At 45.4% G+C, this 23,797-nt stretch overlaps 1 protein-coding gene across 3 annotated transcripts; it reads left to right on the forward strand.

Moving 5' to 3' along the window:
* Window positions 1–35: 35 nt before the first annotated feature.
* On the forward strand, window positions 36–23,797 carry LOC140262584 (uncharacterized). Of its 3 annotated transcripts, none has more exons than XM_072357014.1 (5): window positions 36–723; window positions 13,895–18,917; window positions 19,109–19,235; window positions 19,834–19,944; window positions 20,050–23,797. In XM_072357014.1, the coding sequence occupies exons 2-5, from the start codon at window positions 18,894–18,896 to the stop codon at window positions 21,642–21,644; spliced, it is 1,857 nt and encodes a 618-aa protein (XP_072213115.1). In that variant the 5' UTR covers window positions 36–723; window positions 13,895–18,893; the 3' UTR covers window positions 21,645–23,797. The 3 variants fall into 3 exon arrangements, with proteins under 3 accessions (XP_072213115.1, XP_072213116.1, XP_072213117.1); XM_072357015.1 differs by having other exon boundaries at window positions 37–723; window positions 18,835–18,917; XM_072357016.1 differs by lacking the exon at window positions 19,109–19,235 and having other exon boundaries at window positions 37–723; window positions 18,835–18,917.

Below are 23,797 nucleotides of genomic sequence, written 5' to 3' on the forward strand. Positions count from 1 at the left end.
GCTTCATAACCAGTCTCTGGATCATAGAGCTTGATTCCGCAAGTCAGTGCAGCCTTTGTAAATGTACGCCATGTATCTCGTGTACACGGGATTGTCTCAGGATCACAGTGACAGAGGTATTGGCACATGCCACGATCAGTCCTACACCCTCTGGAAGCGGATGTTGTTAGCAGTAAAAGAAAGACATCCCTTCAATTGAGGCCTGAGAAAAAGAAATGGACTGATATAGAGAAAGGGATCCGACTTTTGAGAGAAAGCGCTGCGGTGGAAATGCTCCACAGCCCCCACTTCATCCATCGCGATGACGGGCACGGCTCAGCCCAACAACCCACAGGCGCTCCCAGTCTCCGCGCTGCCCGGGCCGGGCCGGCACCGGGTAAGGTCGAAGCGAGGCGGAACCTTCCGCGTCCCAGCCGGCCCCGCCGCGGCTCCGGAACCCAGCAGGAGCCGAACCGCCCCGGTAGCCTGAAGCGGGTCTCTCGTGCGAGCGGCTGGTCGAGGCTGGGCTCGGAGGCGTTTCGGGCCCCGCCGCCGCCTTCTGCCCCGCTCCCCCCTCCCGCTGTGCTGCCGCCCCCTGCGCCTCGTCCCGCCCCCCGCTCCACTCTCTCCCTCCCGGCATCCGGCGGCGGCGAGAGGCCCCGGCGCCCGGCGGAAGATCCCCCCCGCGGCTGTCCCCCTTCTTCCCGTGGAGGCTCGGCCCGAGCGCGGCGGCGGCTGTGACAGGTGAGCGCGGGGGGCCCTCAGCGGCGGGAGGGGAATGGCGGAGCCGGGAGCCGCGGGCCCCTCTCGAGCCGAGCCTCGCCCGGAGCCGCCATCTTCCTACCAGAGGCGGTTGCCGGCGGAGCAGGAGGAGGAGGAGGAAGAGAAGGAGGGGGAGGCGGCGGCAGCCGGCTCTGGGCCTGGCTGGCGGCGGGACGGGGCGAGGCGCCGGGCCCGGCCTCCTCGACAACGGAGCGGCAGCCGCCCGGCGGGGAGCCGCGCGAGGGCAGGACGAAGGCACCGCGACGCGGCCGTGACCCCTTCCCGAAGATCGCGGCTGGAGCGAGGCGGGCACGGGCGGTGCCGGTCCCTCGCTGGGATCTGCGCCCCGAAGACGTGAAGGGGCTGCGCCGGAGCCCTGCAGGTGGCGGAGCGCGGAGGAAGCCGCCGCACGGAGCGTGTTTTGCCCCTGGTATTCCGTTATTGTTGGGCCTTCTCTGGCTGCTGCCGCCGAGTCGTTTTCAGTTTCAGTTTGTGCAGACGCTCGAAATTGCTACGTAGCTTTGCCCGCGGTTTAAACAGATGCGTGCTTGCCAAACAACGTTGTACGAGATTTCTCCGTGGCAGATAAGTATAATTATGTTCTGCAGGTAACGGAATTGAGGTGAAGCGGTTCAGGCTTGCCTATGGCCACAGAAAGGCTTGGTTTCCAAACCGCTATTTAAACTTGAGTCACAGTTGGGGTCAAACTGTAGCAGTTTTGTTTTCCAGCATCGTGCCTGGCTCTGACCTGGTTTTGTTGGCCACGTCTGAATCTGCAGCGATGTTCTTACAGCAGCACCTCGGGATCACAGAATTGTAGGGGTTGGAAGGGACCTCTAGAGATCATCGAGTCCAACCCCCCTTAATTTGGATCAATCTTAGTGTGAGAAAGTTCCTATACTTCTCTTTCCATATTCTCATTCATGTTTATGTATTTTTCCATATAATAATAGAACTGCGAGAAGGTAGGATTCTTTAACCGCATTGGTGCAAAGCTGTATGAGTATGTGACTGTACATTACACTTAATTTTCTTAGGCTTGAGGCAGTAGTATTTGGCATAAATATTTCCAGTCATTACAGAGTACCGTTTGCATTCATTTTCTAATGCTAACTCCTGTCACAGCCTGGACTCCTTAAGGATTGTGTCACTCATGTGTTTGGGGGCCAGGAATGTGATCAACAGAACTGTGCTGAAGCAGACAAGAAAGAAGCCAGTGGCAGTCACTTCAGTTTGTCAGGCTTTTACAGATGAACTTAGATTTCAGGCAAGGAAATGCAGAGGAAGCATGTTTTGTCATCTCTTTCTGAACCTAGTAAAAGAAACCAGGCTGGCCTCTGAACCAGAGTGCAATGGGAATGTGTTGACAAAAAGACTTCATGTAGCATGCTGTACATCTGGAGTTTGGAGAGACAGTTGTGGCTTTTGTAGGAAGAAATGTCAATACAGTGACAGAACAGGCAACTGGAGGTTTCATTCTCAAAACACATAACTGCAAATGGAAATACCTTGTAATTAAAGCTGAAATCTCTTTGCTGATCTCCTCTAAATTTCTGATTCTGATAGATGCAGTGGAAAAAGAGTAAACCGGTAGCTATTTTTCTAATGGTTTTTTTTTTGGAATCTTTGAGCTAGCATAGTCGTCTTTGCTCTGCTTTCTGATGTGTTTACCAGTGCGTTGTCCGCACTTTGTGTGGAATTTGCATGTGCTTTTTAAGTTTTCAGTTGTTTGCCTTCTGATGGTGTGATTTTTCTCGACTCCTTTTGCATGCCGTCAACGAGCCCTAAAGTTTAAGAAAACAGCAAATAAGTCAAACAGAAGCCATCTCCTGATTTGTTTGAAGGCATACAAATACTCTCACTGCCTTTGTCCTCTTTGGAGAAGAAAATGCCAAGCTCTGCATTTCAGGGAAATTTTTCATCTCAGTTGTCTAGGAAAACTTCAGAGAAAGTATTGCGTTGGTGTAGAAAGTTGCACTGTTTTACTGCAGAGGCCACCAAAGCAAATTTGGAGTTTTTTAAGTATTTTTCTCAGAGATGTATCTCTCTCTCATTACTGCAAAGCATTAACCTTTCACGTGGTTTAATTTTTATGTAAATCTTATCAGGTTTGAAAGGACTGGATAACTTCTAAAAGGTCCGAGTGTGTTTTGTTCTTTTTCCTAACTTTAGGATTTCACAACTCCGGGATTTTGATTTGGATCTGGAACTTTTGATCAGTTGAACTTTCACTTGTTTCCTGCTGACTTGGAATCTGTTCTTCTAGTTAATCCTTAAGATATGGAACTAATCAGCTTATTCACTCTGGCAATTAAAATGACTTTAATGTTTTCTGTTGGATATCATGTGTTGTGGGCAGAGAACGGCAGAAGAAAACTTGAGTTATGGCCTGACATAGCAAATATAGAAAAACAGTGCTTTTTTTTATATGTAATATCTACGGGAAGTCTTATTCTGCTACGTGTGTTGCTGTTCTTATGGGTATGCGGTTTATATAGATAGCCAAAGTCAACGTTGTGTTTAGTTGGTCTCATATCTGGAGAAGCAGAAATATTCCTTGTTGTCACTGAGATATGAAGTCTGTATAAATGAGTTTTTAGAACTAAGCTTTTGACCTCTATGATATTTCTAAGCAAGTGATTGCAAATTTTCTTGATAGAAAATCGGGTCCTTATTTGTAAATAATGTTCCGGAATAGATTTATTTTTTTCCCCTGTAATTCTTTCTATTCTGTGTGTGTTTACACACATGTGCCTTAAAAGGACTGAGAGATCAGCCCAAGTGCGTTCTGTGTTGGTTGCTTCTTATGGCTTGCTCTAACACAAATACACATGTAGAAAGGCATGTGTGATTTGTATGCCATATGTGCATTTGAGTACGTGGCTAGAACTCAAATCTAGTTCAGTGCAGAGCAAGATGGAGGGTAGTTGTGGGGACGTTTGGATTGGAATTTCTTTTGAGATATGCTGTAAGTGACACAGGCAATCTCCAGCTTTGATGTTAAGCTTCAAGTGCAGTTAACCACTTTGTTTATTTTATTGAAGCGCAAAGTAAATACCAGCTTACCTCTGTGTAATCTGTGTGTGCTGGGGAGACCTGCTGCTGTATTTCTGAAGTCTCATATCTGGTGGTGGTTTTCTTTTAGACTAGTAGTGAGCTTAATTGGCTCAACAATATGAGCATCCTTAAATATTGGGCATGCTGCCTACCAAAATGCACCTTCCAGATGCAAAAGAGAGATTTCCCACCTTAGTGTGTGACAGTTCTGAAGTGACAGGTAGTAATAAAGGAGTTATAAAGAACAAAGTAATAGGGTGTAGAACTTTTAGTTCTATATATATATATATATATTTATATATATATATGTATATATATTTTTAAACCAGGTTGCTTTCTGGCTCTTACAATGTTTAATTCTGTGATTCCTGGATATAATTTATTAGAGTTGTAAAGATAACAGCTGAATGATACAAGTGAGTGCATGGAGCATTGGATTCGTGTTTTTTGTTTGTGTTGGAAAGAGTGGGTTTATTCAAGGGCTGCAGCCTGACTGATTTTGAAGAACAGCATCCTTCTGTCAATGCACAATGCAGAGGTGGCTGTAAAGGTATCTAGGAAATGTGGTGTCAAGTAGGCTGTCCCTGGTGCACAGAAAAGGGCAGAAGAGGCCACGTGAAGAAAGCAAGGAAGCACAGTTTCAGGCCTGGGGAATAGCAGACTTTGGCAAGCGCAGTTTTTGCACGTGTGTACATATGAGGTGCTGTTTTATGATGTAAGATGCTCATTCTGTTAAAAATGTGGTCTCTGTAGTTTTCTGTTTCTAAGAGGAAACAGTGTGCGGAGAGCTGTGTAGATGAGTAAAAGCTGGTATTGTAGTAAAAGGCTCAGGAAAGGGATTTAAGCAATTGTGCCCCCTAAGTAGAGCATATATGTACTGAATCTAATATGTTTTATGATGTACATCTGTTTTACATGAACTGGAGTGGTTAAGACGAGAGCTAGCCAGCTGAATGGCTTCTCACAAGGTACACCCAGTCATCAAATGAGTGAGGGGAAGGTGATGTAACACTTCAGGTTTAAAATAATACTTGTTGTATCTGATATTCTTGAGAAGGAAAATGCAAGCACACGTAATGTGCTCCTTTGAAGAAGCTCGTTGTAAGTGTAAAGGCTAACTTCTCCAAAGCGTTTATCTTTTTTGTGCTAAAATTGAGGCAAGCCAGTAAGTCATAACAGTAGATTCTGAAAATATGGAGCTTCTGAAGCTCTTTATGTGAGTATGAAACTAGCAATAGCCATATTTTAGCTGGTCTATAAAAGTAATTTGATGCTGTACAAACTGGATAATTGAAGACCCATTTCTATTATAACAGCGTGTATTTCTGAGGTTCTGTCTGACAATATAAATTAGAACAGTAATTTTTGAAGAAGTTTGTAAAAACGGGAGACGAGAAGTTGATTATTTGTTTATTTTTTATTTTTTTGTACCACTCATTCATTTACATTTTGCGAACCTCAAAGAGCTGTAAGAGAGAAACATCCTGTTGTTGGTTCACAGCCCACGTATCTTTAAGTTTTTGTGAAGCGATGGAGCCAAGAATTGATCATCTGGTTGTTTTTTTTTCATTGGTCTTTCACATTTGTTTGCTGTCCGTGTTGCTGCTACGTGCCCTTTCCAAGGGGAGAGTGGCCACAGAGTAATAGCTGCAGAGAACAGAGGTGCCTAAATGAGGTGTGACTGTAATGTGGCATAATGTTGTGATTAGGATAGCCATGACGGCATTCTGTGATGTGTGCTGCCGCAGGTATTTTGTGTCTGGCTACGTGTTTCAGGAACAGCAATTAGCTCCAACTTTGGAAGTCTGATGGAGTTACCAGTACAAGGCCAGCTATTTAGCCTAGAACATTGCAGAGAACTGGGGAAATGCTGTTTTGACGCCCTGATGAATCACCCATTTCTTTGAGCCTTCATCTTTTCTAACACTCATTTGCCAACACTCATTTGCTGGGCTGCGCGTGTTCTGGATCCTGTCAGTCCAGCTCCTTAATGGGTAGCTGAATGATGTAATACAACAGGAATCATTCGTTCATAAGCTGAATAGATTGCCGCTGCCTCTGTTCTTCCAGCAGCTCTGTTATCCGCATAAGGCTTTTGGTGTGGAAGGAGCTGGTGTCCCCAGTATCCTACAGAGAAGGTTTGTTCGGGGTTGCCTTGATATTATAGACATCTCAAATTCAGTATACATACGTACAGGTGCTATTCCTTGAATGGATGGATGTGGAGACGGATACATGGATGTCTGCATATATCCAAGGTAGCTTATGATGTTGGCCTCGGAAATGCTTTGCTTCTCAGGGACTTTGTGGAAGTCCTTATTGCTTACACTCTTAAAACTGCACATAAACTGATAGCAGTGTAAAGACTGAAGAAATTAGACCTTCAGATTCAGTCATGTGAAACTTCTTCAGGAACGTGCTGTATTTTGAGCACAGTTGTGGAATGTAACGTTTTTGTCTGAAGCTTCCTTGTCAAGCTGTGATGGGCTTTTTGCAAGTCAGTTTAAATTCTGAATCCCTATATATTTAATGTTTTTCAGATTCTCTTACCCAAGTTATTTTCTCTTTGCTTAAACTAATTCTCCCACAGTTTAATACTGGTTCTTTCCTGCTAGATTCTGGAAATAAGTGACAGTGGAGAAGTATTAATACTTTATTGAGGACGTTTGTGAAACAAATTCCATCTGTCCTGGTAATGATGTTACAGGCTCACGTGACAAAACTGCAGACTTCTGTTATTCCATGAAAGATATTTCTCTGCAGATCGAAGCTTCTGCGTCTGTTTTCAAGTATTTTATTATTGTAGGTTGTCAGCGAAGAGCCTCAAGAAATGCAATGTTACCTAAATAGTAGCTGTATCAGGGAAAAAATATTGAACCATTCGATACGGCTCACTTGTCAGAAACTTAACAAAGTGCTTGAGAAACCTGATGGTGAAGTCTGTTGCTGGCTTTATGGGTTTGTTTGCTGTCAGTGCTGGTATGCGTAAGCGTAGTTTTATAGGTTGTGATGCTGTCACAGGTTGCCCCACAACAGAGGCTTGCTCTAACTGTTGTTCAAATAAGGAACTGATGAATCAAAAGGACAGTGTCCAAAGTGGCTTTGCTTTTTCACAGCCTGACGCTGGAGGTTTATGCTAAAATGATCTGAGATATTCAGCTGGTTTCTGACTTGTGTTCTAGGAATTAGAAAAACAGCAAAGCTGGGTAGTGCATCAGGGCACAGCTACTTCAAGCACTGAGTATCAAAGCTTAGGAAGTTGCTACCTGGACGTCAGACTTATCTCTGAGTTTCATTCCCATTCAGTGTTGTTGCTGCCCGATGGATAGAGACAGAGAATGATCAACGTGCTGCTGTTTGAAGCAGCAAGGCAAACAATTCCAGCAAAATATCACTGCCTCTGTTGGAGTTAATCCAGGATCTTAAGTCTGTATTACTGCTCCTGTTTAAAGCTTACTGTCCAGTTATTTCAGTACCTGTCTAAAAGGCTTGGGCTGGGGGAATCCTATTTTTATGAGCCTGTTGCAATTTAGTTTATTGAGCATTTTTGTTACAGTTATAATCGTATTAATTAACGCTGGGTTTTATTGTTTGGATTCAGGGTATCAATGGAATTTTTAGGAGGGTCTGTTCTCTGTTATTTTGACTTGCAAGGAAGGATTATTGTGCTTAAATCTGAGCTCCAGTACTGGAACAGTCTATCCTTTAACAGCGAGTCGAAACCTGAATTACCTGTAGTTTTGATTGCAGTGATACTCTGAGAAGGTGGGGTGCTCCAACTTTGAACAAACGTGCACCCAGTAGGTGACAGATTTTCCTACAGTGGCCCAAAAGTAAGCAAAAGTTACTTCTGATTTCAGTTCAGCTTGTAATGGATGATGGTGACATCTTTCAAAAGACAAAGTAATATGAAAATCACTGGACTATTTGGGTTAAACTCTATTTTTGGCAAGAAGTTAATCACTGGCAAAAACACTGACTTCCTCTTATTATCACAGTCTCAAAGTTAAGTGATGCTTCTTCTGTAAGTAGTTTAATTTCACTTTAGCTTTGGTCCTGAACATGTTTCAGAACTTAAACCAGCACATTTTATGGAAATGAATCCTTTTCAAGGCATCTGAAGCAAACTCCAAAGCCTGTGTGATGTTCATCCGAGTTTGTAAGTTCTGCAGAATCGTTCATTAAAATAACCTTTGCGTAGTCAATTCTATACATTCCTTTTGGAAGAGAACTTATTTATTTATATTTACTGTAATTGTCCGTGACTTATTTGGTTCCACATATGCCTTCTTGGACCTCAGGTATGGTAGGTCCTTTTCTGTCATGGTTTCCAAGACCTCTTTTGGCCAACAGTGTATTATAACAGCACTGAAGCAGCTGTTCTGTTGGTATGCGTTAGTTCTTCCCTGGAGTTCTAGATGTACATGCATTTGCATCTGAGCTCCTTGGATTCAGATCTCAACTTCCCTGAATTAGGCACGTGTTGTATGTTTCAAAAATATGATGATAAAGAACTTAAACCTAGCTTCAAAGCTTGTTTGTGCTTTGAATTACTCTTTAAGTGTCCTGGAAGCCCTTAATCCAGCGTTTGACTTCCAGTTCCTTAAGCACGGTGCTGACTGCAGACTTGAAACGTGAAATCTAAATAATAGCAATACGGTTGTTCTAAGATAAGCGTTTTAAGACTTGTAAAAGGACATCAGACTTCTGGCCTCACCTTTGGAACTGCCTTAAGAACTGACCTTAGAGCTTCAAGTGATGTTTTCAAACATTCATAATGACAAACTGCATCTTCTCCTACCAGCTTCCAGGTTTTCTGAAGAAGGTGCTGTCTGTAAAATTCTGCCAGGCAGATCTGAAAAGAGCAGATACTTACTTTGAGAACTGCACTGCTTCGAGTCACTGACAAATCTGTAGCGTTGCATGATATTGGCCACTTCGCTTAGCAGCAAAAAGAACTTTGCGGTAAACTGAAAATCATGTTGGTAAATAAGGAGGAGGAACATCCAGTAATTGAAACCAGGAAGTTCCTTGTTCCCAGCATTGCCACACTGACATTCTTCATGCTCAACCTGTAACTTGCTTCCTCTAAGCAAGCGCTGAAGCGGTTGGTACTCTGTCACGTGTCATCTCCTGTAGACTCCTGAAGTGTGCCCCCAGTGGCGCAGTGGTATAAGCTGCTGCTTGCGGCACCGGAGGGCCCGGGTTCGAATCCCCCCTGTGGCGCAGGGGTAGAAGTGCCGCTTCGCTCCACAGGGGGCTCAAAGCCCGGGAGTTGGACTCGATGATCTCTAAGGTCCCTTCCAACTCGCACGATACTATGATGATACTTAATATCTTTGAAGAATTAGAACAGGCTGACCAGCACATCAGTTGCTGCACCTCGGCTTTAGAAATCTGAGTCTGCTGTTAAGATATTGTTGAGCTTTCACTTGTTTTAGGGAATAGATGCGATTCATAAAACCACAGGTCTGTTTATGACGAGGCTGCCGTGCAGAGTTGTTGGGGAGTTCATTAGCCCGCAAAGTTTGGTATCTTTTCCAATTCCCATCCTACTCCGGGATTGGTTTCAGTACCAGAATCAAAGTTGCCTGCCAGAGTAAAAGCGCAACAGTTTTTGTGAACTTTATTGCTGCGTATGAACTTGTAGCACGGATAATTGTTGCTTCCTTCAGTTGTGGAATAGGAAGATTAATCTCTCCCACTTCCCTTCAACAGATACTTTAAAAGAAGAAACAACCCTCCACTAAATGAGAGCAAACCAGCTGTGCAGGGAGTGAAGATTAGCGAGGAAACATATCATTCTGCATGATAGTATCCTTGCATAGTAATTTTTCATCTGTACATGAGAGAAGATAAGATAGAAAGATACAGACTTGGTATCCGGAGCGCCAGAGTAAGCTCACTAGCTGGGAATAATATGGCAGAACAGGGAGCTATAGGTTATAGGAGAAACATCTGAGAAGCCTTTTGCGTGGCTTTTTCTGGTAGTTGTGTTAATCTCTTCATTGAGGTGTTGGCTATGGGAAGTAACATAGGCTGAAAATATTTGGAAGTTTCTTTTAAAGTGTATCTTACTTAAAATATGTTGAAGTTCAAGTCACAATCTAGTGTTCTGAATATGCCTGTTTAAAAATAGTACAAAAATGAAAATAAGTGTTTTATGAAATCCATAGGCATTAGCAGATACCAACTTCTGGCCTGTCCAGTCCAGGGGAAGCTTTAGCTTTGTTTGCAGCTCATTTTACTGCTCCTGGTCAGTTCTGCTGTTCTTCTGCTTTCCTCATGTACAGAGGTGTTGTGCAGTTGTTAATTTGTGTGACCTCAGTGTGGGCAGGCAATGTGGATGGTGATGGCTAGTGATTAATGTGGGCATTAAATGAAAAAAAAATAAAAATCTAAATCAGTACACAGTATTTGGTATTTAAAATACTAGTGTACATTAAAAGCCTGGAATTTGTATGCGTAGACATATAAAAAGTTGTTGAGAAGCTCCATCTTAGAGAAATGAATGCAGTTAGCCTACAGAAGATTGCACCAAAGCACCTACAGTTAATATTTGTATAGCAGGTCAACAACTTCAGCAGTGAAGTTTCTGTATTAAACATATCAGCACATTTTATTTGCATGACCTCAGGTTGGGCTTGCATTTGCAGATCAGGATCCCAGCACACTGGACACTGCACAGGATAGGCTGTTGCTTCACAGCTCAGTTGTACGTAACAGGTAAATGTGAATGGGTGGGAGCATCACAAGAAATGAATGAGTAGTGTCTTAGGATCATATGTGATGCCTGTGCTTTGATGAAAGTCTCATTGGTGGGCTTCTTTGTCTGTAGTTCCATATATATTTAAAAATACTGTGGGTGGAGGGAGCTTCTGTCTTGCTCTACAGCTTCTTTTAATCCATGTCAGCTATTAATTAATTTGGTTTTTTTTATATACTTGGACGCTATTTGGGTTGGCTGTTCTTAGAGAATTATGTGAAAATTTAGCTTTCCTCCACTGTTAGGCTCGTTTAACACTTCTGACGTTATACCCTTTGGAAGCAGAATCAGGTATGGAGTGCTGTGGAGAATGAGGGGTCTTGAGCTCCGGGCTTGTCTTGCTGCAGGTACTTGGCAGTGTAGTTGCCCTGTGTTAAGGCTCTTTTTGTTCCCCTCCAGTCCAAAGGAGCAGTGGTTTGCATTGATCTGTTCTTTCACTCCTCTTCAGTGAAATGATAATGTTTATTGCTGTGTTAAGATGCCACATTTAACTTGAGATTTTGACTATTAAATTGCCATCAAGAGAGGATAAACTGTCTTCTAAACTGTCAGTCCTCATCTGTAGTTGCTAGAACTACCGAAGACTGACTCTTGCTTCTGTAAATAATTTTATGTATGAAGATATTGATAGTAGTATCAATATTAATGAAAAACTTGCTAAAACATCCTGTCAGTAGCCTTTACCACTTAGTTATTTTAGGGTTTTTATGTTTATTTTTTCCCATCTATATGAAGGAACACTGCTTTTTTTTTTTTTTTTTTTTTTTCCATAGACGCTTTATACTCTGATATGATAGTCATGGAAGCCTACTGTCACGCAGGTGTAAGAGACTGGCAAATGGCGGAAACATGAATGAGACCCAACTTTCCAGCTCAGTGCATGGAGTCATATTGAAGCATAGCACAGTGGATGGGATTTTACAGCAGAGCACTGACATCTTGGGGACTACAAGCATTGTGCCATACTAAATGCACATAACTGCTAAGGGAACTCCCCTATTCAGGATCTTTCAGTATTGTTTGCCCACCTGTAGAAAGGCAATAGCTGGTCATTGTTGAAAGGATAGAACTTAAAAGGTGGGTTGAATATTTGCTTTAAGCAGGTTATAATGGTATTTTACTTGTTTGAAGAAACGTTTTGGTCCTTAATGATGGAAATTCAACTTAACAGTAGTGCAAAACCCATATATTTATCAAAATATTTTTCCACAAGGTCACTTGTTTTAGTGTGGTGCGTATCACATCAAATACATTTAAGCAATAAGAGAGCAATTTGAACAGTCACCTGGAGCTTCAGTCCAAATGTAGTCTGTGATAAGGGTCATGTGCAAGCTCATCTGAAGAACCTATGAAGATCAGTAGAATGATGCGCTGTTCTTAGCGCAACTTGAAATTTCTCACGCAAACCACCAGTAATGGGAATATTGCAGTCATCTGTTATCTGTCAAGTTGACTATCAACTTACCTACCTTCAGCCAAAATTAGTGATTTAGCTGAATATTTTGTGCTTGATGGCTGTTGCTGTGTGCTTCCATGGTTCAAACCCTTAACGTTAGCGCCTACAACGTTAAACTGTTAGCGCCTACAACAGATGGCTGCTCAGCCAAAGATTTACAGGGCATATGTGTACTGGAACTTTATTCTTTTTGTTAGCATCACATGATCTAAGTTTTTTTTCCTGCCCCAGTCTGTGGACTTAAGAAGTACTGATGCAAATGCTGCATACCCAGAACATGCTGAACCTAGAAGGGAATGGGAATGTAAGATAATCAGGTGATGCAGAGACATGTAAAGAAGTACATTGATTTGGGGATCAACATACAAAGCGTACGACATTATTACTGACTGAAACGTAGCAGAGGTTCTGTAGGGTTTGGCTGGTGGATGTAGACTAAGGCACGTGCCCACAGTTAGCGTAAACAGCAATGTAGATTGTGTGGAATGAACACAAAATGCATAAGTATTGTAATTTTTTAGAAAAAAAAATATATCTGAAATTTTAGAGGCTAAAACCAATTTCTTTAAAGAGCATTAACAGGAGCTTTTAGCAAGAAGCCTAGACACCTTCTTTTTGTTAATGTGCACACAGCTTCCCATGCGTGGGTTTGAACAGCACAGAATTGTGCCATTTAATGTTTGCTTTCAAAAAATTGCTTTCATCCAGTGGATAACTTTCAATTATTTAATAAAATACAAGCATCCCAAATGAATTCCAGACTTCCTCCAATTTAGACTTTGTGAATGTGTGGGGCAGGGCAGTTCTTGATTTCTTTTTCTTTTGCTTTTCTTGTGTATTTAATTTCTCCCATACACGAATAGCTTCTCATTGAAGAGGAGCTGGTGGGATGTTCAAATGGAACAAACCAAAGTTTGGGTGTTTGAGTGATGTAGTGTGTATTTTGCTCTCAAAAACATGTTTTTGATGTGTTGACTTCTTACAAAACCAGTTGCATGAGGAACTTCTGTTTTCGTCCGTTAGAAAATACAATGTAGCGTGGATTCACTGGAAGGGTATAAAGCCATATATTGACTGGAATATGTTTGTATCTTTAGGAGTCCAGGTACCATAAAAGGAGTTCATACAACTATGGAGTGTAACTGTACTGTTTTCTTCAGCGTGTTGCCAAATTTTTATTTCTAGGAGAATATATAAATGAAAAAGTGTATCAGAACTTGTTTGTAGTCTGTATAGAGAAGAAATATTTTAAAATTACCCCGATTTACCTCCTAGTGTTTACTTTTGAGACTTCATAATTTCAATAAGCTTTTCCTTTTCTTAACGACTGAGTATTTCCTAAAATAACAGTATTAAGTAATAGCCTCAAATTTCAAAGCTAAGCCACTCAGACATCCAACTCTATTCACTTCTCCACTTGCCAAATCAAATAGCATTTTAGGATGATGAAAAACAACTTGTTGAGCTTTCCTAATATAGCACAAGTGTTGTAACAGCTTCCTACAATTTGTGAAGATTAAGCGATTGTCAGAGTAGTTGTAGAAGACAAAGGCTGGTTTGTGACTGGAATGCTCCAATAAGTTAAATAAATGTACCAAGAGGTGTAAAGAAGGCATGGTCTGAAAAGCAGTCTGAATAATTAAGGTGAGATGTAAGTGCAATGTAAGTGTTCTGCTTGCTACTCATCTGCATTCCAAAGGCTGCCAACCACTAGAAGCTTTATGCATGCCCTCTGCCACCAGGTTTTCCCCAAACACATTACTGACTGTGTCAGAGTTTTTTTGGCTGAATCGCTGTGTTACTACATCGGGGTAAGGCTGTGAATTCTCAGAACTGCCCACCACCACTTATGGAATCTTTTTGTATTTCCACAGCTTACAAAAGTGACCAGGAAAGTTCTCTCTGAGCAGCCAAAAAGCAGACAGCTTGTGACTTCTGATCAGGACACTAAAGTTGTGGCTGAACCGCAGGTGCAGCAAGTGCAAGAAGTTAAAGACGGTTCTCATCTAGGAAGTATTCTAATTATAATTTCCATCATACGAGTGTTGTGTGAAGGAACTGTTTTTAGTATGTCTTAATCAGAATTGTATCTCAGTGTTTTATATGTCAGCATCATAAACTATTAGGGCGGAACTGTTGAATGCAGCTGTATCTCCATACCTGGTAGGAGCCTTAACTTTTTATCAGTTCCATGAATGATATAAACTACGTATTACAGCACTTTCCAGTTGTTGCAGGTCTTTTTGGTTTATACAGGAATTGTATTACTGGTCTTGAGTTAATTTCTGATTCATAGATAAATGGATTTCCTACATGTTACTCACAGTAATCAAAACTAAGAGTGTAATAGTTGCCCTTAAGAGTATGGAATTGCGTTTTGTAACAGGAATTTTACTCTGTTAGTTCTGCCAAATGGCATTTGTTGCTGTTTCAGTGTTGCTGTGCAGGATCCAGCAAGCTGTGTTTTGGGATGCTTTTGGCAGATGACATAGCAGATAGTACTGTGTTTATAAATGTTGCAGTAGATGGTTTTAAGTAGATTAAGTACTTGATTTGTGTGTAAGCTTTGCTCAGAAAATTGTTTGGTAGTTGTATATTGAGAGGAATGTTCCCAATTGGGACGTTTTCAAGAGTTTGGCTTCAGTGTATATTGTGCAAGCGCTTAGTCTGTGCTATGCATTAGAGGATGCCTGCTGCTTAACCTTACTTAGCAGCAAACACTAAGGAACTGCTGGTATTTTGCTATCTCTTCTACTCTGTCGTACCTTTCTCAGGTGTGTATTTCCTCTTGTATTAATTAACTGAGCCTACCTTTGTGCCATAAAAGTTGGGCATTTTTATTATTTTTATTTATTTATTTATTTATTTATTTCTTGGAATTAACATTCTGAGCAGCACTTAGGAGTTCTGGAGCTGTTGCTTCAGTGAGCTTATAAGCCTGAGTAAGAAACTGTTGCGCAGAATCACAGAATGACCTGGGTTGGAAGGGACCTCAAGGATCATGAAGCTCCAATCCCCCTGCCTGGCAGGGCCACCGAACTTCCATGTTTACTAGATCAGGTTGTCCAGGGCCCCATCCAACCTGGCCTTGAACACCTCCAAGGACAGGGCATCCACAACCTCTCTGGGCAGCCTGTTCCAGGGCCTAACCACTCTCCTAGTAAAGAACTTCCCCCTAACATCCAACCTAAATCTACCCTCTTTCAACTTAAATCCATTTCCGCATGTCCTGCTATTATCAGCCCTTTCAAAGAGTTTACTCCTTTCCTGGATATAGTTTCCCTTCAGGTACCTAAAGGCTGCAATGAGGTCACCCCTCAGCCTTCTTTTCTCCAGGCTGAACAAGCCCAGCTCCCTCAGCCTGTCTTCATAGGGGAGGTGCTCCAGTCCCCTGATCATCTTCATGGCCCTCCTCTGGACCCTTTCCAACAGCTCCTCTTCTTTCTTGTACTGAGGGCTCCACACCTGGACACAGCACTCCAGATGGGGCCTCACAAGAGCAGAGTAAAGAGGGAGAATCACTTCCCTGTCCCTGCTGGCCACCCCTCTCCTGATGGAGCCCAGGACACCGTTTGCTTTCCGAGCTGCAGGAGCACACTGCTGGCTCATGTTAAGTTTCTCATCCATCAGGACCCCCAGGTCCTTCTCTGCTGAGCTGCTCTCAAGTATCACTGTTCCCAGTCTGTACAGAACCAGTCTTTGTCTGGTTTTGTCACAGGAATCTACAACAGCCAGCCATACAGACCACAAACCCACACAGAACCCCATGCAGTCGCTGCACAGAAGACATATTAGGACCCTTAGACAAGGATCTGGGGAAATTCATATTCTTATAGCAGCTTCTGCGTAAAGCTCCTATCCACAGCTCGGTTCCATTGCAAGAGTTCTGTTCAACACAGAATGTCCTCTGGTGCTGTACCGGAGATTGCCATGACTTGTGGAAATCAAACTCTATAATCCAGAGATTGGTTCCAGCATTGCACGGCACCAAGTGCAAGGGGGATAGCTCCACCAAACCTGCACACCAACTTGTAAAATCGTGACACAGATATAGGTACACCTCATACATAGTCGGTGATTTCTCGGAATTCTGATACATATTCAGTAGTTCTTTAGCATGCAGACCTCCTCTTGTTATTGCCCATCTTATTAGGGAGATGCAGCTCCTCGTTTGGTATTTAAACTTCTAATCTCCTCCTTGCCTGATGTCTTCCTGAGGTCTCACCCCTTATCTGCATCCTTCCTGCTCTCCCAGACCCATTGTTTCCATTACTTGTTATTCTAACTAACTAGATCATTCCTCTACAAACTACATTTAATTATCCCCCTTTATTCTAAATTCCAACAGAGCCTCTGCTTCTTGCTTCACTGTTCACTGCTGCCTGGTTGGATCTCTGTAACACAGCGCAGCTGGGACTGCAGTTCTTCCTCTGGGCCATGGGAGACACGAGACGACCTAGCTCTGCAGCTCTGCACGCATGGATTGATGGAACCTTTAAACTCCACGATGCCTCCTTTAGAGTATCTTAATGTGAAGCCTAAAAGAGGAAATGTCCACTCCCCCTGCTCCTCCTCCTCGGCAGCCCCCAGCTTCCCTTCGGGGACCCTGCAGGCAACATCTGCCTCTGGTGACCCTTGAAATGGCGTTACCTTTTATTTGCTGAGCTCTTGCCTGATGGCTCAGCTGGGGTTGTGCAAATCCCTCGCAAGGCTTTTGTTCAGGCTGCCCCAGCAGCTGCAGATGCCTTGAGCGCACAGCTGTGTGCTCTGAGCACGTTCAGCATCTGCAGCAGCTCCGGCGCTGGGCTCTGGAACAGGCGATGAGAAGCTGGCAGCCTGTGGGCTGACTGGAGCATGCGTTGAGAGCACGGCCGAGCAGCAGCAGGTGAGTAAAGCACAGCCCAGGCTGCCTTCTGCAAAGGGCACACGCTGCTGAGAGCGTCCCCTGGCAGTGAGCGCAGTCTGCGTGCTCAGCTGAAGAGAGAGGGAGGAATGTATTTATTGATGTAATGCAGGTATCCTGGAGTGCTCTAACAACGGCTTAACAAGGCTGTTGTAACCACGTGGTTGTTTATTGCCTTAATTGTTCTGTTATAGCACTGCTACTATTCGATAATTTGCCTTCATGGTTCAGTTAAAATTACCAGCGCAGCATTGGCTGGTGGTGGTTGTGACTGTCGCAGGCTGCAGTGCTGTTAGATACGCTCTCAGGAGATGAAAAAATGATCTCCGTATGGTTGGATTTATTTACGTGTTTAAGTAAGCCGTCCTATTGATTTGAGAAGTGTGTACCATCCAGTTGACTCCTTGACGTTTTGCACTTCCTTACCCAAGGAATGCGAGCCATCATCACTTGTAGGTAACATCAGCAGGAGGTGGTTTTGAGAACTACTTCAGCCTCCTTCACAAAGTACTTTTCCCAACCCTTTTCTGAGGGCTTGGTTGATTTCAGCAAGCCCAAGGCTGCTTCCACTCCTGAGAGGATATACAGACATCTGCCAGAGGATTTAATCCATTTGCCACCAGGTGTTCCCCTCACTGATCTGTAGAGGTGGTGCTCCAGCAGGCTGCTCTGCTGGCAGCTGCCATCTGCGCTGAGGCTCGCTGTGTTTGTGTGTTGGGGGCTGCATTCACAGTGCTCTTCCATGAACCAGGTGCTTTTCTGCACCTCCTGCTGGATGGTTGGATGGCCGTACCATTTTCTTACAGTATTTCTGCAGCTCTTTCCTGGGTAGCCGTCCCCTTTAGGTGTGCTTGCAGTCAATCAAAAGATCCCCCAGTTGGCACAGGCTGTCCTTGTTGTATGTCCTCAACTTCCTTCACCACTCAGACCTCCAATAAAACTCCCCTTTCCCATTCCTCGTCTATCACTGTTCAGTTTCCTTAACTGCAGCTAAGGTAGACAATAAGCAGTCATTCACAGAAGAATTTGGGATGCGCTTCATGTCTCTTGTCATCGGTTTGTTTCCCTTCTTGCTACCCTTCAGACTTTGCCCATTGGTCACAGGTGGATCCAAACACAGCACACGCTCCTAAGGGAGAAGCAGGACTATATTTGTTGATATAATAGGGATATGCTGTAGTGATTTAACAGTGACTTAACAGGATCGGAGGTGGCTGGATACACTTGGTTATTTACTGCTTAGAGGGTAGGGTTACACACACACCTACAGGAGGCCCTGCCATTGAGTCACGAGGCTCAGAGTAGTTCCCCTTTCTTTCTCATGTCTTCAGACCACAGAGGTAAGGAGCTAGGATGTGGCTGGATCCTCTCCTAGTCCCAGGCTTGGTCAGGGCTTTGTGTAGAAGGAATCAAACCTGCATGGTCCCTCTAAGGCTGAACCTTAGAGAACACATGAAAGCTCCAAAGTAACCACGGGTGTCTTACAGAAGATCTGTATTGAGAAGGAGTCTTGATGCCAAGCTGCAAGGGATCTCAGTACAGGTGTGAGCTGCAGAGACAGCCCTGCTCGAGGGCAGATCCTGTGGTGCAGCCTGCTGCTGTGCAGCAGAGCTGGAGGGGCACTTGGGCTGCTCTCTGTTTTGGGGTAAGATGACTGCCTCCTTGCCATGCTTTGTCTTAAGTCCCCATCTCAGTCTCAGCTGTTGAACTAAGTGTCAGCTACCAGTTGTTTCTGCCTCCCAGTCTGAGACAGTTTTGTGACAGTTCATCTGTTTGAGCCAGACTGTTTCCTGTGCTGCAGCTCATTGTCTTCCTCTGCAGGGCCAGGTAGTGCCCTGCAGAAGGGCTGAGCTGGGACTGGGACTGCTGCATTCCCTCACAGCTCCCCTGCCATTTCTCTTCTCCCTGCAGGTTCCAGTTCAACTTCTGCCTTCCAGCCGTGATCATCGCAGGCTGCAGGAGAGCAGCAAATGGCCGCAGCACATCCAGCTGAGGTAGGGGTTGGGGAAGCGGACAGGAGAGGCCGAGGGGCCAGGGATGTGAATGCAGGGGAAGAGGGAGGTGCCCTCAGCCAGCGTATGTGTGTGCTGGGGACAGAGATGCGGCTGGGATGGAAGTTTCTGTCCTGTGTGAGCTGCTTGCCTGGGCCTTGGCTGTTCCCAGCAAGGAGCCTCTTTGCTTGCAGGAGCCCGTGAGCTTTGTGGAGGTGGCCGTGTATTTCAGCAAGGAGGAGTGGGCGCTGCTGGACCCTGCGCAACGAGTACTCTACCGGGACGTGATGCTGGAGACGTACCAGTGTGTGGCCTCGCTGGGTCAGAGCTTGGCTGCCTTCCCTCCTTGTTAGGACACCTTTGGCTGTGCAGAATGAGCCTCTGCAAGCCGGGCCTTGAATAATTGCCATGCAGCTACATATTGACTAACACCACAGTGCCAGCAAGAAAGGAGATACTGAGAAGCATGAGTTTCAGAAGGGATTAGTATGCACGGCACTCTGATCAAAGCTGCAGAGTCAGTGCTGGCATGCAGGCATCAGCCAGGGGGAGAAAACCAGCCCTTGTGTTGTGTGTTGCATGGTGCCACCAGCTCCAGCTCACAGATGACTCCCTGGATACTGCTATTGAATTGAGGATTTTCCATGCAATTGCCATCAACATTTTGATGCCTTGACCAGTGGTAGTTTCTAAGAAAATAAGTAATCTCTTGCAAAGTTAATTTGAAAGGAAAAAATATCCCTTCACAATGTGCAGAGTCGAAAAAGCATTCTTTTCTCCAAGGGAAGCTGTAGGTGTGGTATCATTCAGGCCCAAATGGTGGTTTCTCCCTGGCAAGAGACATAGAGTGGAGCTGTTGAGCAGGCACTGTGGCAGCATGAGGTTAATGCTCTCTTGTTCCCTGTTTCTCTCCCTGAAGCTCCACTTCCAGCCTCCAAGCCTGTGTTGATCTCCCTGCTTGAAGCAGGGGAAGAGCCATGGATTCCAGATGTGCGTAGCCCTGAGGCCATGCCAGGAGACCTCAGCCCAGGTGAGGTGGTGGAGGGAAGGGGAATGTTGGGGCTGTAAGAGCCTTCTCTGCCTGTGTTTGATTTTGGGCACCGTGTGCTATTGCTGGATTTCCTCTGTCATCCAGCAGCTGATGGGATCAAAAATACAGAGGAGGTTCTGCAGAGAAGTTGCGTAGCAGAAATACAGTGGGATCGCATCTCTGTGAAAGAAATCAGAAGGGATGCCCAGGAAGGCCTGCAGCAAGGTCAGAGTGAGCACATCAACGAGCCCCTGGGAAAGCATCTGGGAATGACATTGAGGAACCCAGTGGACTTCACCATAGGTCCAAAGCAGCCTGAGGAAACCAGGAGCAAGGATGCGTGCCGGATGAAAAAGTGGAATCCGTGCACTGAGTGTGAGAAGAGCTTTAAAATGGATTCCAGCATCACTAGCCAGCAGTGCATGCACTCAGCAAAGAGGCGTTACGAGTTCTGTGATTCTGCAGAGAGCATGAAATGGAGACTCCACCCCACTGGGCAGCAGTGCACGTACACAGGAGAGAGAGCCTTCGAGTGCTCTGACTGTGGGAAGAATTTCACGGACAGCGGGAGCCTCACTTCCCACCAGTGTATCCACAGCAGAGAGAGACTGTACAAGTGCCCTGAGTGTGGGAAGAGCTTTAAACGTAGTTATAAACTCAAAACACACCAACGTGTCCACACAGGAGAGCGACCATATAAGTGCACTGAGTGTGGGAAGAGCTTCAAAAACAGTTACAGCCTCACCATCCACCATCGCGTCCACACAGGAGAGAGACCATTTAAGTGCACTGAGTGTGGGAAGAGCTTCAAAAACAGTTCCCACCTCAGCTACCACCATCGCGTCCACACAGGAGAGAGACCTTTTAAGTGCACCGAGTGTGGGAAGAGCTTCAGAAGCAGTTCCCACCTCACCATCCACCATCGTGTCCACACGGGAGAGAGACCATATAAGTGCACTGAGTGTGGGAAGAGCTTCGAAAGCAGTTCCAAACTCGCCTACCACCATCGTGTCCACACAGGAGGGGGACCGTTTAAGTGCCTTGAGTGTGGGAAGAGCTTCAAAGACAGTTCCAACCTCACCATCCACCATCGTGTCCACACAGGAGGGGGGCCATTTAAGTGCACTGAGTGTGGGAAGAACTTCAAAGACAGTTCCAACCTCACCATCCACCATCGTGTCCACACAGGAGAGAGACCATATAAGTGCACTGAGTGTGGGAAGAGCTTCAAAGGCAGTTCCAGCCTCTACTACCACCATCGCGTCCACACAGGAGAGAGACCATATAAGTGCACTGAGTGTGGGAAGAGCTTCAAAAGCAGCTCTGAATTGAAGAGCCACCATCGTGTCCACACTGAGGAGAGACCATTTCAGTGTCCTGAGTGTGGGAAGAGCTTCAAAAGCAGCTCTGAATTGAAGAGCCACCATAGTGTCCACACTGAGGAGAGACCATTTCAGTGTCCTGAGTGTGGGAAGAGCTTCAAAAGCATTTACAAACTCATCGACCACCATCGCGTCCACACAGGAGAGCGACCATTTAAGTGCACTGAGTGTGGGAAGAGCTTCAAAAACAGTTCCAGCCTCACCATCCACCATCGCATCCACACAGGAGAGAGACCATTTAAGTGCACTGAGTGTGGGAAGAGCTTCAAAAGCAGCTCTGAATTGAAGATGCACCAGCACATGCACACAGGAGAGTGACCCTATAATTGTCCTGTGTGTGGGAAGAGCTTGGAAAGCAGTTCTGATTTGAAGCACCACCAGCGCATCCACACAGGAGTGAGACCATAGCTTACCGACCATGGGGGCGTTCAAGAAACGTTTAGATGTGTTGAGGGATATGATTTAGCTGAGAAGTATTGGTGATGGTTGGACTGATCTTTTAGGTCTTTTCCAACTGTGATAATTCTGTGATTCTGTCTGGTGGAACATTTTGGCCAGGCCTGCATGCAGGGGGATGCCTGGGAAGTTGTCTTTTCTCTCCCTCAGAGAATCCCAACTGCAGTGGTACCAGAATGTCTGCACCAGTGAGTTCACATGGCAGGAAGCCTTGAGTGTGAGAAGGGCTTTGTGCCGAGCAGAGAGCTCCTCACACTCCCAGAAGACCTTCATGCAGAGCTCAGTCTTCATTAAACATTGCAGTCCACAGGACAGGTAGCTCCTGGGAGTACGTCTCCTGCAAGAAGTTTCAATCAGGACTGGCACCTCATTTCTCATGGGAAGACCACCAGCAGAGATACCCTCACAGAATCACAGAATTGTAGGGGTTGGAAGGGACCTCTAGAGATCATTGAGTCCAACCCCCTGCCAAAGCAGGCTCCCTACACCACGTCACACAGGTAGGCGTCCAGTCGGGTCTTGAATATCTCCAGAGAAGGAGAGTCCACCACTTCCCTGGGCGGCCTGTCCTAGTGCTCCATGACCCTCACTGTAAAGAAGTTCTTGCGCACATTCGTGCAGAACTTCCTATGCTGGAGTTTCAGCCCATTGCCCCTAGTCCTGTCCCCACGCACCACTGAAAAGAGACCAGCCTCGCCACTATGGCTCCCACACTTCAGGTATTTATAAACCTGGATCAAGTCCCCTCTCACCCTTCTTTTCTCAAGGCTAAACAGACCCAGTTCACTTAGTCTCTCCTCGTAGGGGAGATGCTCCAGGCCCTTCACCATCTTTGTGGCCCTCCGCTGGACTCTTTCCAAAAGAGATCCCTGTCTTTTTTGTGCTGGGGAGCCCAGAACTGGACACAATATTTCAGATGAGGCCTCACCAGGGCAGAGTAAAGGGGGCGGATCACCTCCCTCGACCTGCTGGACACGCTCTTTTTCATGCACCCCAGGATGCCATTGGCCTTTTTGGCCACGAGGACACACTGCTGGCTCATGGCCAACCTGTTGCCCATCAGGATACCCAGGTCCCTCTCAGCAGAGCTCCTCTCTAGCAGGTCTTCCCCCAGCCTGTCCTGGTGCATGCAATTATTTCTACCTAGGTGCAAGACTCTACACTTGCTTTTGTTAAACCTCATCTGGTTAAATGCTTTAATCAGGAACTCAGAGCAGCTGTGAGACACCAAGCCTTGGCTGTCTCCAATAAAACTACAAAGCTTGCTCTTCCTAAATGCATCGCTCCAAGTTTCAGGAGGTGGTGGGAGCAGAAGGCAGTGCAAACCCACAGGGTGCCCAAGCAGCTCATCCCCACAGCACAGAGATATCGGATCGCACTCCAGTGCATGCTTGCCTTGCAGGTGATCCCCTTTGAGCTTGAAGGTTTTTGCTTTGGCCTTGGGAAGGTCTGCCTGAGACCTCCTGCAGAAGGGTCTTCACACTTGCTGGGCTCAGCTAAAGCTGCTGTGGTTGGAATGCAGTTTGCACGTAGTGAGGAAGTGGAGGGTGGTTTTGGTGAGCTAGTGAAGCCAGCAGGAGCTTGCCAGCTTCTCTGAAGGCTCTCTGACCCCCATCAAGCTGGAAGGAGATGATGATTGCAGTATTGAGAAGTGCTGCTTCCTCCATCCCAGGGAGCAGGGACCTGGTCTGGTGCAGGAGAGGCTCATCAGGGCCCTGAGGGTTGGAGGAACACACAGCTCCAAGGGAAAATGTGTGGGGAGGGAACGAGCAGCTGGGAGGAGTGGGGATCCCCAGCAACAGGAGGCAGCAGCCCAGCCGTGAGCTGGGTTGATTTGCTTTTCAACTGCGTCCAATAATTCCTTTCCTGTGGCACTGGTCATCAGTCTCCGCCTTCCTTTTAGGTTCCCCCCAGAAGCACTCTCACTGTTTTGTTGTTTCTCCTTGCATCTCCGTATTCTCAGAACCATTGAGCAGGGTTTCCCCCAAAAATAAAATAAAATAATATGAATCAGG

This window comes from Excalfactoria chinensis, chromosome 25, assembly GCF_039878825.1.
Source record: "Excalfactoria chinensis isolate bCotChi1 chromosome 25, bCotChi1.hap2, whole genome shotgun sequence".
NCBI classification, from domain to species: Eukaryota; Metazoa; Chordata; class Aves; order Galliformes; family Phasianidae; genus Excalfactoria; species Excalfactoria chinensis.